The sequence below is a fragment of the Mustelus asterias genome, chromosome 16, assembly GCF_964213995.1.
Source record: "Mustelus asterias chromosome 16, sMusAst1.hap1.1, whole genome shotgun sequence".
NCBI classification, from domain to species: domain Eukaryota; kingdom Metazoa; phylum Chordata; class Chondrichthyes; order Carcharhiniformes; family Triakidae; genus Mustelus; species Mustelus asterias.
Window position 1 is genome coordinate 16628624 of NC_135816.1, and position 17341 is coordinate 16645964.

The 17341-nt window shown below is 41.1% G+C and overlaps 1 protein-coding gene across 1 annotated transcript in view; it reads right to left on the minus strand.

The window, feature by feature from the left end:
* Nucleotides 1-6664: 6664 nt before the first annotated feature.
* kif3a (kinesin family member 3A) overlaps nucleotides 6665-17341 on the minus strand; it is a 53067-nt gene continuing 42390 nt past the window's right edge. The window contains exons 16-18 of the mRNA XM_078230692.1: nucleotides 16586-16654; nucleotides 15118-15245; nucleotides 6665-7706 (exon numbers count right to left, since the gene is read on the minus strand). Of these exons, the coding sequence (XP_078086818.1) occupies nucleotides 7658-7706; nucleotides 15118-15245; nucleotides 16586-16654 (246 nt within the window). The 3' untranslated portion in view covers nucleotides 6665-7657. The remainder of the gene's footprint in view (nucleotides 7707-15117; nucleotides 15246-16585; nucleotides 16655-17341) is intronic.

Consider the following 17341-nt stretch of genomic DNA (forward strand, 5'->3'; position numbering starts at 1 on the left):
TAAACTTTGCTTGCATTGTCACGGAAGTTTTACGATGTAAAAGTAATTAGAGTTTTAAGAAATAAAGCTGCTGCTTAGCAACCAGAGTTCCACACTAAGAAAGCAGAAGTAGTTAGAATCAATTTGAATAAGGTAACCCAGAGGCAAGATGTTTTCCATAAAAACTGCTAGTATAGGCTGGACAATACAGAGACAGAAAGCAGGTCCCAGAAACTGAAGAAGTCCTAGAAACCAGGGTGTGGGCATTAAAGAATGCCCCAGAAAGATAGCGGAGTCAAAGGAACAGACAATAGAAATTTGAACAAGGCCTTGTTTGGTGACGTTAAAGCAAAGAGTAGAGAAAAGGCTCTTAAATAATCAGCTACATGAAGCAGATTTAAAGTTGGCCAGTGAGAAGCCAATTACTTGTCATGAACCTAAAGTTGGTGACAAGTTAATACAGCCTATGAAGCAGTGGTGTTCTGTTCGCATGGCTGAGTCCCTGAAATATTTAATGGAAGTTTAAATGCACGGGTGGCAGAGGAATACTGAGAGATTGAAATCCTGGATGTGGCTCTTTAGTGAAGGCATCCAAGCGAAAGCATTGTCTGGGAGAAGATTACGTGCTCTCGAGAGCGGAGTTTGGAAATGCACATGTAAAAATCAGAGTTCCAATATGAGAAACTGGTATCCGGTGGGATTTGAGGAGGAATGCACAAAAGGGTGCATTGTTTCAGAACGAGCTGTGTCTGACCAGATTTTGCCTATTGGTTTACATGGTCTGTGTACTTACTGAGAACATTAGAGCATAAGATTTGTAACTTGTGTTATTCTCACAAATCTGTGTATAACTGTAAAGGTTTTGCTGTGGCAAAGGAGTAATGTATTATAGTTGATCTTTTCTTTTTTAATAATTTTATTATTTTGTTAGAAGTTATTTGGCAGTCCTATGACTCTATTCATCCACACTTCTAAAAAAAATAAGTTAGTAGCTATCAAGATAGAGAAGTCGCCGGGTCCGGATGGGATATACCCCAGGTTAATGTGGGAGGCGAGGGAAGAGATTGCAGAGCCTCTGGCGATGATCTTTGAGTCATTGATGGAGACGGGAGAGATGCCAGAGGATTGCGGATGTGGTTCCTATTTTCAAGAAGGGGAATAGGGATAGCCCAGGAAATTACCAACCGGTGAGTCTAACCTCAGTGGTTGGTAAGCTGATGGAGAAGATCCTGAGGGACAAGATTTATGAGCATTTAGAGAGGTTTAGTATGCTCAAGAATACTCAGCATGGCTTTGTCAATGGCAGATCGTGCCTTACGAGCCTGGTGGAGTTCTTCGAAAATGTGACTAAACACATTGACGAAGGGAAGGCGGTAGATGTGGTTTATATGGATTTTAGCAAGGCGTTCGATAAGGTCCCCCATGCAAGGCTTCTAGAAAAAGTGAGAGGGCATGGGATCCAAGGGGCTGCTGCTCTATGGATCCAGAACTGGCTTGCCCAAAGGAGGCAGAGAGTGGGTATAGATGCTTCGGCCCTTCGGCCTCACAAGTTGTGCTGAACATATCCGTACCTTCTAGGCCTACCTATAACCCTCCATCCTATTAAGTCCCATGTACTCATCCAGGAGTCTCTTAAAAGGCTCTATTGAGTTTGCCTCCACCACCACTGACAGCAGCCGATTCCACTCGCCCACCACCCTCTGTGTGAAAAACTTCCCCCTAACATCTCCCCTGTACCTACCCCCCAGCACCTTAAACCTGTGTCCTCTCGTAGCAGCCATTTCCACCCTGGGAAAAAGCCTCTGAGAGTTCACCCGATCTATGCCTCTCAACATCTTATATACCTCTATTAGGTCTCCTCTCATCCTGCATTTCTCCAAGGAGAAAAGACCGAGCTCCCTCACCCTATCCTCATAAGGCATGCCACTCAATCCAGGCAACATCCTTGTAAATCTCCTCTGCACCCTTTCAATCTTTTCTACATCCTTCCTGTAATGAGGCGACCAGAACTGAGCACAGTGCTCCAAGTGGGGTCTGACGAGGGTCTTATATAGCTGCATCATTATCCCCAGACTCCTAAACTCAATCCCTCGATTGATAAAGGCCAGCACACCATACGCCTTCTTAACCACCACCTCCACCTGCGGGGCCGATTTTAGAGTCCTATGGACCCGGACCCCAAGGTCCTTCTGATCCTCTACAGTACTAAAAGTCTTTCCCTTTTATATTGTACTCCTTCATCCCATTTGACCTGCCAAAATGGACCACTACGCATTTATCTGGATTGAAGTCCATCTGCCACTTCTCCGCCCAGTCTTGCATCCTATCTATGTCCCTCTGTAACTTCTGACATCCCTCCAGACTATCCACAACCCCACCAACCTTCGTGTCGTCGGCAAACTTACCAACCCATCCACTTCCTCATCCAGGTCATTTATGAAAATGACAAACAGCAAGGGTCCCAGAACAGATCCCTGGGGCACACCACTGGTGACCGACCTCCAATTAGAAAAAGACCCATCTATTTGCTCTCATTTGGTATTCCAAATGAGAGCAAATTATGGAGAGGCGAGTTCAAACGCAGATATATTTTCAACCAAAATTGACTTGTTCACATGTCTAGGTGTTTTTTTTTAAAAAGGCCTTGGACTCTGTCTTGGTTGCTTCAGTCAGTGTGGTGTATTCAACCAGAGTTCACCTGTTAATCACCAAGTACCTAATACTTAGTGCAAGATATATATTGTAAATTGTTTTATTTATGAAAGAGTAGTTTTTGTTTCAGTTCAAAACCTGTGGAATTATTTCAAAAGTAGATATCTAGAATCTCAACCTTTATCTACTTTAATCAAAACATTATTGATCCCTGACTGTGTTACATAGCAGTAAGAAGTTTCACAACACCAGGTTAAAGTCCAACGGGTTTATTTGGAATCACAAGCTTTCAGAGCACTGCTCCTTCATCAGCTGTGTTACGTAGCAGCATTGCAGGTGTCATTTGATTTGTCACATGTATTAACATACAGTGAAAAGTATTGTTTCTTGCGCACTATACAGAGCATACATTTCATAGAGAAAGAAACGAGGGACTGCAGAATGTAGTGTTACAGTCATAGCTAGGGTGTAGAGAAAGAGCAACTTAATGTAAGGCAGGTCCATTCAAAAGTCTACAGCAGCAGGGAAGAAGCTGTTCTTGAGTCGGTTGGTACGTGACCTCAGACTTTTGTATCCTTTTCTCGACAGAAGGTGGAAGAGAGAATGTCCAGGGTGTGTGGGGTCCTTAATTATGCTAATTAATGCTGAATGATTATGTTTAATTATGCTAATTAATCATGAAGATAATTCAGACGATGTAGAGGGGTTTGCAGCCTAGGCTACCTTGGAACAGCCTACCCAGCTGCTCCAGTCTTTACACACTTATTACATGGCTTCCAGATGTATTCTGCCCAAGAGAAGACTCCACCCTCTGGAATGATCATTCACTCTCAGTCCCCATTGGTTTCTCAAACCAGGTGACCTTCTTCTGCTGTGCTGTCCTAAAGAGACAAACATGACAATCACTACAAACTGGATCTCTCTGCTTTTCCAGTGTTGCCAAGGATCATAACACCAGCATAAGAACAGATCATCTGCTTTTTAATCATATTACTGTTTGTGGGAGTTTGCGGTGTGCAAATTGCTGCCATGTTTTCTACATTACAAGTACGTTATTGGCTGCAAAGCACTTTGGAATGTCCTGGAATCATGTAAGGTGCTGTATAAATGCATGTTTGTCTTTCCAATCTAATGGCAACTAATTTCATCAATAAACATAGGATATTCAATTAAAATGGCAAAGCACGAGTTTACTGAAGCTACCAATGATAAAACATAAATGTATAGAGATTTCTTTATTTATGGACATTAACATGCTGCATATATACATATACATGGTCTCATATGTACATCACGATGCATAATTTATACATAACAGATTACAAAGAATAATAAAAACACATTTGTATGGTGTTTATTTCAACTGCTCTGAACATAGCATATAGCAAGAGAATTCAGGTCAAGTGAAACATAAAAGCAGCACAACCTGGGACCTCTGATCATACTATCCAACCCAGCATTAAAATAGGTTTTCAAATATTGTGCAGTTTTCTATTAATGATATTAAACATTTTACAATAGGCTTAACAGACACTGACACATCTGATGTATACTACATTAAAACACAATAATGAACCCCTTGGATTGTGTATATGTTGTTGCAACATCAATACATTCAAGACTCACTATTAAATTTAAATATGTAGAGGGCAAGAAGTGTTCTTTGTCCAGCAGTCCAGGGTAATTGTTGTTTATTCAGGAGAGGCTAAAAATATAGTTGACACCATCTTGCAAACCAAAGAATGAAGGTTAGTTAATTTCCTGTGTTTGATAAGTAAACAATTTTCAGCATATAATTTTCCCGGAAATAATATTCTGAGAAAATACTGCGTGTGTGTATTCAAGCTCACAAGAACAACAAAATAGAGACATTTATAAACTATTCAGAGAAAATACCGGAGGGCCAAATTTGATTTACAACATTGTTCAGTTAAACCTCTGTATTTCACACTTACGCAGACAATCAAATTAGCAGTGCTCACCATAGATGCATCTTATTAGGGTCTGAGTTCCACCAAGTATGCAGTTTCTATTGGAACCTGTGCAAAAATTTCCTGTAACAAAATATTTATACTAACAGCTTAACTGCAGTATCATATAGCTACAAATGAGGATAATGCGAACAAAGCTCCTGTACTACTAAGCACATACTAGCCCATATTACCCAACAGCCTTTTAGTTGTCCCTGAGTTATTACAATATAAACAATCTATCATGTTACAAAGGAAGTAACTAAAGTATTGGTTATGTTTCCGAATGCTGAGCTGCTGTGTCATCTTTTTACTATCAAACATTCACGAACTGCAAGATCCATAGCAAAAAGTAATAAAAATGATCAGGTATGGTTGCAAATCATGCAGAAATTATGATCAATGATAATATGGTCAATTAGTACTCTAGTAATAAATGTAAGCAGTCCTTAAAAACATCAATCATGAAACAGCTTAAGCTGTAAGTGGCATTACAATATATTGGGTTGAAGTTAGCAGCTTTCATAGTTAGCGTTTCTACAACGTGTGAATTTTCACTTATGCATTTGTATTAGTAATTTAGTTCCATTTGCATTAGTGATTTAGTTGACTTTGCACTTATCACTGAAAAATAAATGCATTTTGATTTTATTTTAACTTTGGAACCAGTAGTCTTCAAACATTTTGAAATTTATGATTCCATAAACTTCAATTTTCCAACTGAGTCTGAAAAAAACCAGCCTCCCACCCACTGACTCGATTTACACTTCCCACTGCCTTGGAAAAGCAGCCAGTATAATTAAGGACCCCACGCACTCCAGATATATTTTCTTCCATCAGGAAAAAGATACAAAAATCCAAGGTCATGTACCAGCCAACTCAAGAACAGCTTCTTCCCTGCTGCCATCAGACTTTTGAATGGACCTACCTCGCATTAAGTCGATCTTTTTCTACACCCTAGCTATGACTAACACTACATTCTGCATTCGCTCCTTTCCTTCTCGATGAACAGTATGCTTTGTCTATATAGTGCACAAGAAATAATACTTTTCACTGTATACCAATGCATGTGACAATAATAAATCAAATCTTACAATCAAATCTACATTTGTAGTCATAAATATGTGTTGAAGAACCAACAATGGTTCATAGGTGCTATCAATGAGCTGGTTACATATTTCCATGTCTGAGTGAAACCAAATTTTAAAAAAAATCCTTACTCTGGATCAGCTTTGTGTAACTACCTGTACACAGCCAACCTTTTGTCTTTCACAATTATAGCAGCAAGTACCACCTTAGTTCTCAGAGTGGGTGGTGAACACTGAGCTGAAGTTTGCATATATTTTTAACTATATAATGTTTAAAAAGCAGAGCACTCTCATAACTTAAGAGTATAGTTATAGTGTCAGTAATAACAGAAGCTCAAAGCTTGCAATTCCCATCAATTTCTTTTTGTTTGGAGAGTTTACTGTTTTTCCTGGTCATCTTCCATCCTGCAGTTTGAACAGATCCCTTCTATTTTGCTGCAGAATGAAAGTTCCAACCAGAAACTGTCACACGTTTCCAAACCAAAGAAGTTTTCCTTTTAACAAACATAACTAAGGAATGTTCAAGTGAAATCCCTGATTAACTCTGCCTGTTTGAAAAGTAAGAGTTACAAGCGCTTGTTTTTTTTAAAAAAAGCTATTAAGAACTAGTTATGGAGTCCTGAGCTTTTAGTGGAGACATGCTGAGAGCAGGTTGGAGAACTGAAATACAATATTATAAGTCTAACTACAACATGTGCGCAAATCAAATGTAGATTCCCTGTTGCACGCAGTGTCTGCTTAGCAGTTTGATTTTGTTTCCTCAATTTATGTTGCCAACAGTTGCCTGGACAAAGGGTGCGTCTAAATACTTCCTCAGACATGACAATGCATGGCACCTGCCAATTGACCATATTTATGTGATTCAATCAGTAAAGATTAGCACCGAAGAGGCCATTCACTCCATGAAACAGTTGTTGACTTAATTCTAACTCCACACCCTTTCTCCATATCCTTTTATATTTCTTAATTATTTACTTGCATCCTAGGTGTTTATAGATTCAGTTCCTATCACTTTGCTATGGTATTCCAAATCTTCAATACCTCCTGCATGAAAAAAAATCCCAATTACTTTGTTCTTTTAGTGAATTGCCTAACTTTGGTACGAAACCACCGGTGAACTATTTTTTCTGAATTTACAAAACCCTCTCCATATTGTTTTCCTTCTAATGTGAAGATGTGCCTTGTGGTTAAATATCCATTCTGAGATGACCAATGCAACATAATAATGTACTATCTTAATCAAAACTAGGGAACCACTTTCTCTAACAGAAAACTCAAAATTATCTTACTTTACAGCAGTCAATGAACACATTTTAAGAAATGCAAACCCTAACTAAGATCTGTACAAAGTGCACAAAAGCCTCTGGATAACAGGAGACAAGATAAACAAAGAACTCCTGATGAGGTGAAGCCAAGTTTGTGTTTTCAAAGGAGAAGAAAGGCAAGTTAGAGATTCAAGTTTCAGCTCCGTTAAATTGCTTAGGAGCTAGATATTTAAAACAATTTTAAAAGTCAGAGTTCTTTGAGCTTGAAGGAATGTTTGAAAATGTTAATTTAGAGTTAGCATTTCTTTCACAGACAGAAAATTCCTTTGAATAGTTTAGCTGCCAGTATTATATTCTCTACTCACCACAGAAACCAACTAAAATATAAACCAAGAACAATGTCAAGAAGAACAAAATGACAACTAAATACTGGAATCCCAAAATATTTAGTTGTAAACATTCACCACCAGCATTCTGGCAGCAACTGGAACATTGACTAAAACTTAAAAACTCACTGGCATTTAATTTTGTTATTAAATTTAAGCTTGTTTCTTATTCCATTCTTCTTACAGATTGTGTAAGGTTCAAGAAAGTCTCAGTGCGACAACTCATCGTTCTTTGCACAATAATTACTTTTGTTGTCCTGGAAACATTTTTCCATCTAAAATCTGGTCCATCCACCTTGGTCAATCTCATCTATTGATCACTGAAGGAGGGATTCAATTCCAGCTTCAGATTTTGTAGATCGTTTCCTGATAATGTAAAAAAAGGGATTACAATGGTCTTTGGTGACTTATTTAGTTTAACCTTTTCCTAAATCAGTGCTAAAATACTAACAGAACACATTTCCATTACTCATCCAGCCTGGCACTTGAAATAGATATAGGGCTGTATATTTCTACTCTGCTCTGCATAATCTTGCAAGGCAATGTCCTATCCTTGAGTATTCTTAGTTTCATTAAGAATCCTTATTCTTAGCTTGACATACAGCAGGATTTAACTCCAACAGTACCGCTACACACATTTAAGAATTTGCTTCGTCTTTCCTTTTACCAACCTCGACCCGATTTTGGGATGTCTCTCTCGGGGGATATCCTATAAATGCTTTGAAGACTCAGATATAGTGGTGGATTTGTTTATAGCATGTAAATAACCCTAAAGGTTGACAGCTTTCCTCCCTTGAAAGGAAAATGTTTCTGAAAAATGTGGGAATTCCTGCAGCTATAGCAACATTGAACCATTACTGTGCTTTGATCCATTTGATATTGAAAAACTTCCAACTTTTCAGAACATGTATTCCAAATTTAATTATGCATTACCATCTGAATCATCTATATTCTGAATATTCTTGAATCAAAAATAAGCATGCAATAAATTTCAAGATGTTCAAGCGTCACATTAACTTTGATGAAACAAATTTTTGTTGGTATGGTATATGATATGGTATACATATTTAAAACAAGAAAGCTTGCATTTATAGAATGCCTTTCACAATTTTAGGGTGTCCCAAAGTGCTTTACAAACATTAATGTACTCCCGAAATGAAAAACTGTTGTAAGGAAAATATCACAAAGAAAGGATTAAAACATCCGAAAAGATGATAAAGAACAAATACAGCACAGAACAGGCCCTTCGGCCCTCCAAGCCTGCACCGATCAGGTGTTCCTAACTAGACCATCCGTTTGTATCCCTCTATTCCTAGTCTGTTCATGTGGCTATCTAGATAAGTCTTAAATGATCCTAGCGTGTCTGCCTCAACCACCTTGCTTGGTAGTGCATTCCAGGCCCCCACCACCCTCTGTAAAATACGTACCCCGCATATCTGTATTGAACCTCGCCCCCCTTACCTTGAACTTGTAACCCCTTGTGTTTGTCATTTCCGATCTGGGAAAAAGCTTCCAACTGTTCACCCTATCTATGCCCTTCATAATTTTATAAACCTCTATTAGGTCGCCCCTCAACCTCCGTCTTTCCAGGGAGAACAACCCTAGTTTACTCAATCTCACCTCATAGCTAATACCCTCCATACCAGGCAACATCCTGGTAAACCTTTTCTGCACTCTCTCCAAAGCCTCCACATCCTTCTGGTAGTGTGGTGACCAGAACTGGACGCAGTATTCCAAATGTGGCCCAACCAACATTCTATATCACTGCAACATCATATGCCAACTTTTATATTCTATGCCCCGTCCAATAAAGGCAAGCATGCCATATGCCTTCTTCACCACGTTTTCCACCTGTGTTGCCACCTTTAAGGATCTGTGGACTTGCACACGCAGATCCCGCTGAGAGTCTATACTCCTGATGGTTTTGCCATTTATTGTATAGCTCCCCCCGCATTAGATCTACCAAAATGCATCGCTTCGCATTTATCTGGATTAAATTCCATCTGCCATTTCTCCGCCCAATTTTCCAGCCTATATCCTGCTGTATTCTCTGACAATGCTCATCACTATCCACAACTCCAGCAATCTTTGTGTCGTCCGCAAACTTACTAATCAGACCAGCTACATCTTCTTCCAAATCATTTATATATATCACAAACAGCAGAGGTCCCAGTACGGAGCCCTGCGGAAACCACTAGTCACAGACCTCCAATCAGAAAAAGACCCCTCCACTGCTACCCTCTGTCTTCTATGGCCAAAGTAGAACTTTACTCCTGTTCGTCTTTTTGGACGCCAAGAAATTCCCATGACAATTTATTTGCTGATAATCTATAACTGATAGCAGAAAATCAGTTGTTCAGCAAGAGCACAAATTTCCTTAGTTTCATCCAGACTATGCTTATTTATTGATCCTATGGTTTCAATGGAAGTGCCACAATTATCTGCAACATCCTTTAGATAGGAAGTAAAGCACATTTCCGAGCATTACCCAGTCAGTTACAGAAAAGAACGTGATATATTTCAGAGTCAGTATAGTGTGTGACTTGGAAGGGCACTGGCAGGTGGGGTGCAGATGGTGGTGTTCCCACTCATCTGCTGACATGCTTCTAGGTGGTGGTGGAGGTAGAGGGTTTCGACAATTCTGTTGAAGGAGCCTTGGTGAGTTGATGCAGTGCATCTTGGAGATGGTGATGGAGGTAGTGAATGTTGGAGTGGTCAATGGGGTGACAATTAAGCAGGCTGTTTTATCCTAGATAGAGTCAAGCTTCTTGAGTGTTGTTGATGCAGACCTCATCCGCGTAATGATTATCCGATCACAGGAGCATTCCTGACTTGTGTCTTGTAGATTGGTAGACAGGCTTTGGGGAGTAAGGAGGTCAAGTTATTCTGCAGAATTCACAGCTTTTGCAGCTCTTGTAGCCACAGTATTTATGTGGCTGACCCACCCAGTTCAGTTTCTTCTCAATGGTAACCCCAAAAGATTATGCTAATGGGGGATTCAGCAGGATTAATGCCACTGAATGTCAAAGGAACATGATTAGATTTCCTCTTGTTGCAATTGGTCACTGCCTAGAATTTGAGAGACATGAAATGTTACTTGCTACTGATCAGCTCGAGCCTAAATATTTTCCAGATTTGCTGCATATGGACATGGACTATTTCTTGAATGATGCTGAACATTGGTCAATCATCAGCGAACATTACCACTTCTGACCTCGAGATAGAGGGAAGATCATTGTGAGACAACTGAAGATGGTTGACCCCGAGGCACCATCCTCTGGAACTCCTGCACCAAAGTCTTAGGATGATTGACCCAAAACAACCATAACCAAGTTTCTCTGTGTTAGGGTAGGACTCCAAACCAGTGGAGAGTACTCCTGGTTTATTCCCATCGTCTCCAGTCTTGCTAGGGCTCCTTAATGCCACACAGAGTAAAATGCTGCCTTGATGTCAATGGCAGTCATTCTCACCTCACCGAGTTAAGCTCTTCTGTCCATGTTTTGGCCAAGGCTGTAATGAGGTGAGGGAGAGGCGATAGCCTAGTGGTATTATCGCTGAACTATTAATCCAGAAATCCACACAGTGTTCTGGGGACCTGGATTCAAATCCCGCCACGGCAGATGGTGGAATTTGACTTCAATGAAAAATATCTGGAGTCTACTGATGACCATGAAACCATTGTCAATTGTTGTAAAAACCATCTGGTTTACTAATGTCCCTTAGGGAAGGAAATCTGCCATCCTTACCTGGTCTGGCCTACATGTGACTCCAGAGTCACAGCAAAGTGGTTGACTCTCAACTGCCCTCTGAAATGGCCTAGCAAGCCACTCAGTTGCAACAATCGCTACAAAGTCTCAAAGAAATTAAACCAGATGGGCCACCTAGCATCGACCTAGGCATTAGAAAAGACAACGGCAAAACAAACAGCCCTGTCGACCCTGCAAAGTCCTCCTTACTAACATCTGGGGGGTTAGTACCAAAATTGGGACAGCTGTCTCATAGACTAGTCAAGCAACAGCCTGACATAGTCACTCTCATGGAATCATACCTTACAGATAACACTCCAGATACCACCATTACCATCCTGGATATGTCCTGTCCTACCGGCAGGGCAGATCCAGCAGAGATGGTGGCACAGTGGTATACAGTCAGGAGGGAGTTGCCCTGGGAGTCCTTAACATCGACTCCGGACCCCATAAAGTCTCTTGACTTTCAGGTTAAACATGGGCAAGGAGACCTCTTACTTGTTACCATGTACTGTCCTCCTTCGGCTGATGAATCAGTATTCCTCTATGTTGAGCAACACTTGGAGGAAGCATCGAGGGTGCAAGGATGCAAAATGTACTCTGGATGGGGATTTCAATGTTCACCACCAAGAGTGGCTTGGCAGCAGCACTCCCGATTGAGCTGGTCGGGTCCTAAAGGATATAACTGCTAGACTGGGTCTGCAGCAGGTGGTGAAGGAATCAACAAGAGGAAACAACATACTTGACCTCATCCTTACTAATTTTTTTTTTGTACTTTTCCAATTCAATCAAATCAAATCCAATTCAAAGTCTCAACAAGTTGAGACATTCCTGATCCAAGCTGACAAGACAGAGTCTGCATCCCCTGTGGCCAGACCAGGTTCTGCAGCGTCCGTCTCGGGCTTGATCTACATGAGACAAGCTGATTGGAGCAGGCGCAAGCCCACCTCCTCCAAGGCTGATCTCATTTGCATCTCAGCCAAAAAAGGCCGAGATGCCGGTTTTTAAAAATTGCTTCATTTTTAAATGAAGCTTATAATACAACCTAATGACCCCAACCAAGCACAGCACAGACGGGCAATCCATACTACACTTGATCTTAGCCAAAAGGCCGAGAACCTCATCCTTACTAATCTGCCAGCTGCAGATGCATCTGTCCATGACAGTGTCAGTAAAAGTGACCACCGCACAGTCCTTGTGGATTCAAAGTCCCGCCTTCACATTGAGAATAACCTCAATCGTGTTGTGTGGCACTATCACCATGCTAAATGGGACAGACTTCGAACAGATCTAGCAACTCAAGACTGGGCATCCATGAGGTACTGTGGGCCATCAGCAGCAGCGGAATTGTACTCCTGCACAACCTGCAACCTCATGGCCTGGCATATCCCCACTCAACCATTACCATCAAGCCAGGGGATCAACCCTGGTTCAATGGAGAGAAAGAGTTTTAACACCACCTGGTTAAAGTCCAACAGGTTTATTTGGTAGTAAATGCCATTAGCTTTGGGAGCGCTGCCCCTTTGTCAGATAGAGTGGAGAGCAGATACCCACTCCAACTGACAAAGGGGCAGCGCTCCCAAAGCTAATGGCATTTGCTACCAAATAAACCTGTTGGACTTTAACCTGGTGTTGTTAAAACTCTTACTGTGTTTACCCCAGTCCAACGCCGGCATCTCTACATCAAAGGAGAGTGCAGGAGGGCATGCCAGGAGCAGCACCAGGCATACCTAAAAATGAGGTGTCAACCTGGTGAAGTTACCAAACAGGACTACTTGCATGCCAAATGGCAAAAATAGCAAGAGAGAGAGAGAGAGAGAGAGCTAAGCAATCCCACAACCAATGGATCAGATTTAAGCTCTGCAGTCCTTCCACATCCAGCTGAGAATGGTGGTGGACAATTAAACAACTCACTAGAGGAAGCGGCTCCACAAATATCCCCATCCTTAATGATGGAGGAGCCCAGCTTATCAGTGCAAAAGATAAGGCTGAAGTATTCGCAGCAGTCTTCAGCCAGAAGTGTCGAGTGGATGATCCATCTCGGCCTCCTCCAGTGGTCACCAGCCAATTCGATTCACTCCATGTGACATCAAGAAACGATTGGAGGCGCTGGATACTGCAAAGGCAATGAGCCCTGATAACATTCTGACAATAGTACTGGAGACATGTGCTCCAGAACTTGCCACTCCTCCAGCCAAGCTCTTCCAGTACAGTTACAACATCTGCCCAACAATGTGGAAAATTGCCCAGGTATGTCCTGTATACAAAAAGCAGGACAAATCCAACCCGGCAAATTACCACCCAGTCCAAAGATGTGCGGGTTAGGTTGATTGGCCAGGTTAAAAATTGCCCCTTAGAATCCTAAGATGCGTAGGTTAGAGGGATTAGTGGGTAAATATGTGGGGGTGGGGCCTGGGTGGGATTGTGGTCGGTGCAGACTCAATGGGCCGGATGGCCTCCTTCTGCACTGTAGGGTTTCTATGATTTCTATGATACTCTCGATCATCAGTAAAGTGATGGAAGGGGTCATCAACAGTGCTATCAAGCAGCACCTGCTCAATGACACCCGGTTTGGGTTTCACCAGGGTCACTCAGCTCCTGACCTCATTACAGCCTTGGTTCAAACATGGACAAAAGAGCTGAATTTCAGAGATGAGGTGAGAGTGACAGCCCTTGACATCAAGGCCGCATTCGACCGAGTGTGGCATCAAGAAGCCCTAGTGAAACTGGAATCAATGGGTATCGGGGCAAACTCTCCATTGGCTGGAGTCATACCTGGTACATAGGAAGATGGTTGTGGTTGTAGAGGGTCAGTCATCTCAACTCCAGGGCATCTTTGCAGGAGTCCCTCAGGATAATGTCCTAGGCCCCAAAATCTTCAGCTGCTTCATCAATGACCTTCCCTCCATCATAAGGTCAGAAGAGGGGATGTTCACCGATGATTGCACAATGTTCAGCACCATTCGCGATTCCTCAGATACTGAAGCAGTCCATATTCAAATGCAACAAGATCTGGACAATATCCAAGCCTGGACAAGTGGCAAGTAACTTTCACGCCACACAAATGCCACGCAATGACTATCTCCAATAAGAGACACTCTAACCACTGCCCGTTGACATTCAATGATGTAACCGTCACTGAATTCCCCCACTGTCAACACCCTTGGAGTTACCATTGACCAGAAACTCAACTGGACTCACCAGATAAACACAGTGGCTACAAGAACAGGTCAGAGACTAGGAATACTGCAGCGAGTCACCTCCCGACTCCCCAAAGTCTATCCACCATCTACAAGGCACAAGTCAAGTGTGTGATAGAATACTCCCCACTTGCCTGGATGGGTGCAGCTCCAACAACACCCAAGAAGCTTGACACCATCCAGGACAAAGCAGCCCACTTGATTGGCACTACATCTACAAACATTTAATCCCTCCACCATCGACGCGCAGTAGCAACAATGTGTACTATCTACAAGATGCACTGCAGCAATTCACCAAAGATCCTCAGACAGCACCTTCAAATCCACAACCACTTCCAAGTAAAAAGACAAGGGCAGCAGATAAATGGGAACACCATCACCGGCAAGTTCCCCTCCAAGCCACTCACCATCCTGACTTGGAAATTTATTGACGTTCCTTTGCAGTCGCTGGGTCAAATTCCCTCCCTAACAGCATTGAGGGTCAACCCACAGAACATGGACTGCAGCGATTCAAGGCGGCAGCTCACCACTGCCTTCTCAAGGGCAACTAGGGATGGGCAATAAATGCTGGCCAGCCAGTGATACCCATAATGAATAAAAAAGGAACTGTGACCCTGAACATGCTCCTTTTCATTCTCAACTCAACGAAATGGATTCCAATCTCATCACCTCAATAATAGCCTCTATTTCCAACGCCCTGCAGGAATATATCTCAAAGATCACAATTTTTAGGTGGAGAAAAAATAAATTTAGATAGAGAAAATAAACATAAATTAAGGAATGTATTGCATATTTTTTAATGGAATTTAAATATTCCCATCATTGCCTTACTTTCTGCCGGTTTTGGGTCTGGATTTCCCTCCCTTTGAGGTTCTTGGCCTCTCCAGCTTCATTAATGACTGCCTCAGACTTTCTTCTGTGTATGCCAAGTAAACATGTGACAAATCCACTTCAAATGGCTAAAATAATAAAGAAAGCATTCACAGATTAGTTTAACATTAGGAATCAGACGGAAGAACTAAAGAGGTTCTGTGCAGTTATCAGAATTTCTGAAAGTGCAGTTTATACGATTGGATTGAATCTCTTGCACCCTGTACATTCAATCTTACGTTAACTTCACATTGGACAAGACTTGCTACACTTTGTTTTTATTGGATCTTGCAGGAATGATTTAACCTGCATTCCAGAAAATGCACCTGTGTACTTGGTAAAATTGAATTATAATTGCAGAAATCATAAGCCATGATATAATAAATAACATTGTGTACTGTATGATAGATGCTAGTAGGAAAATTGGACAACATTTATACTTCTGAATAGAACTTGAAGCTGTACTTGAAGTCTTCCACAGTACGGAAAAAAGAACTTGCAATTTAGTGTGTTTTTCACTCTTCAGAAAGTGTTTTAGTGTAGCCATTTGTTTTGGCAACAAATGCAGCTGTTAACATGAGGTCCCACAAACTGCAGTACAATAAATGACTGCAGGCAATGGTGCATAGAATCTGAAACGACACACTGTATAGGAATATAATTGGAGATGTACTTTGGATTTCTGCAAAGTTGCACACCCGTAAGATTTTCAATTTCATTTCACACCTCTGCCACTTCAAGGCATGATAGCTACTCATGAATTATAAAACCAAAAGGGATCAATCACCAAAATTATGTTATTTCAATCAATATCAGAGCAACGTTCTTCAGAACGCACAAACCAACTCTATCAACAAGTTCACTGTAGAAATTAGTCATTTTTAATTGAAAAAATCTAATTATTCTACTAGATTCACTAAAGCGAGCGAGGCTCAACACCAGCTCAAGGAACTGTACCAATTTTTTAAATTAGGCAAGTTACAGACTTCTGGACATAACATTGGCTGGGGTTCTCTGACCTCGTCTGTGGTTGGGATTCTATGACATCAGAGAATTCCGGCCATTGCGTTTGACAATTTCAGATCATAACCTCTGTCCCACTTTTCCCGATGACACCTGTTGACAATGATTCCATTATTTCTATTTTCACCCGTGCTAGATTCATCTCATACTTCTTTAATGGCTCCACTTTCATTTCCTTTTGCCTTGCACCATTATCTCTCTCAGCACTCAATCTCTCCTCCCTTCCATCCTGTCACACACCTTTTCTTTTGCTCTTTCCGTACCTCTGCGCTTGCTTAAAAGCCTCTAGTTCTGACAAAAATTATCAGCCTGAAAAAGGTTAACTGATTCTCTCATCTCAGATGCTACCTAAACAGCTGAGTAGTTCCAAGATGTTGTATTTGGGGGGGGGGGGGGGGGTACTTACATCTTTTTCTTTTTTGTCAGGTATTGGAGTTTGTTTCCTCATGTTGTTTCCTGTGTATGCCACACATTTCTACAATTAAAAGAAAAATAATCTTGTCAGTTTAAAAGTTATCATTCTTAAAAGGTCCTATTAACCAATCCTTCAGAATGCACTAAAACAAAAAAATAGAATCAAGTGTGGAAAAATTGCAGATCATTTCCTGCAGATTAGCCCTGGAATCGGACCTCAGCTAGTTATAATGAGGTGCGCTGGTGAGAGTTAGTGTAAAAACTAAAAGCAGGAAGTGTAAATGCTAAAAGCAGGAACTGTAAAATTGATCTTAAAAAGCAAAATGGTGCTAATCCTTTTATATAGATTTAACACTTGTAAGAAATATAGACAATTTGTTGTTGGAGTCAAAAACAATTTTGACTTTAGAATGAAATACCATTTCTAAATTTGTGGTTGATAGCAAATTGGCTGGGGTGATTTTGGGGGAGGGGGGGTACGGAGTGCAAGGGAGGAAGCAGCAAAAGGAAATAAATCAATACTGAAAAGAATGAGTTATAAGCCAAGGTGTATAAGTTTACCGAAGAGGCATATAATTGGCAAAATTTTCGGCCAAAATTTAAGAAAAATAAGAAAGTCAATATTACTTGGAAAATATGAATCTAAATGAAGCGGGAAAACAAAGGGATCTGAAAGCATGTTTAATGATTTGTGCATTTGTAATGATACAGGTCAATAATGCCATAAAAAACAAGCACTGAAGTTTAT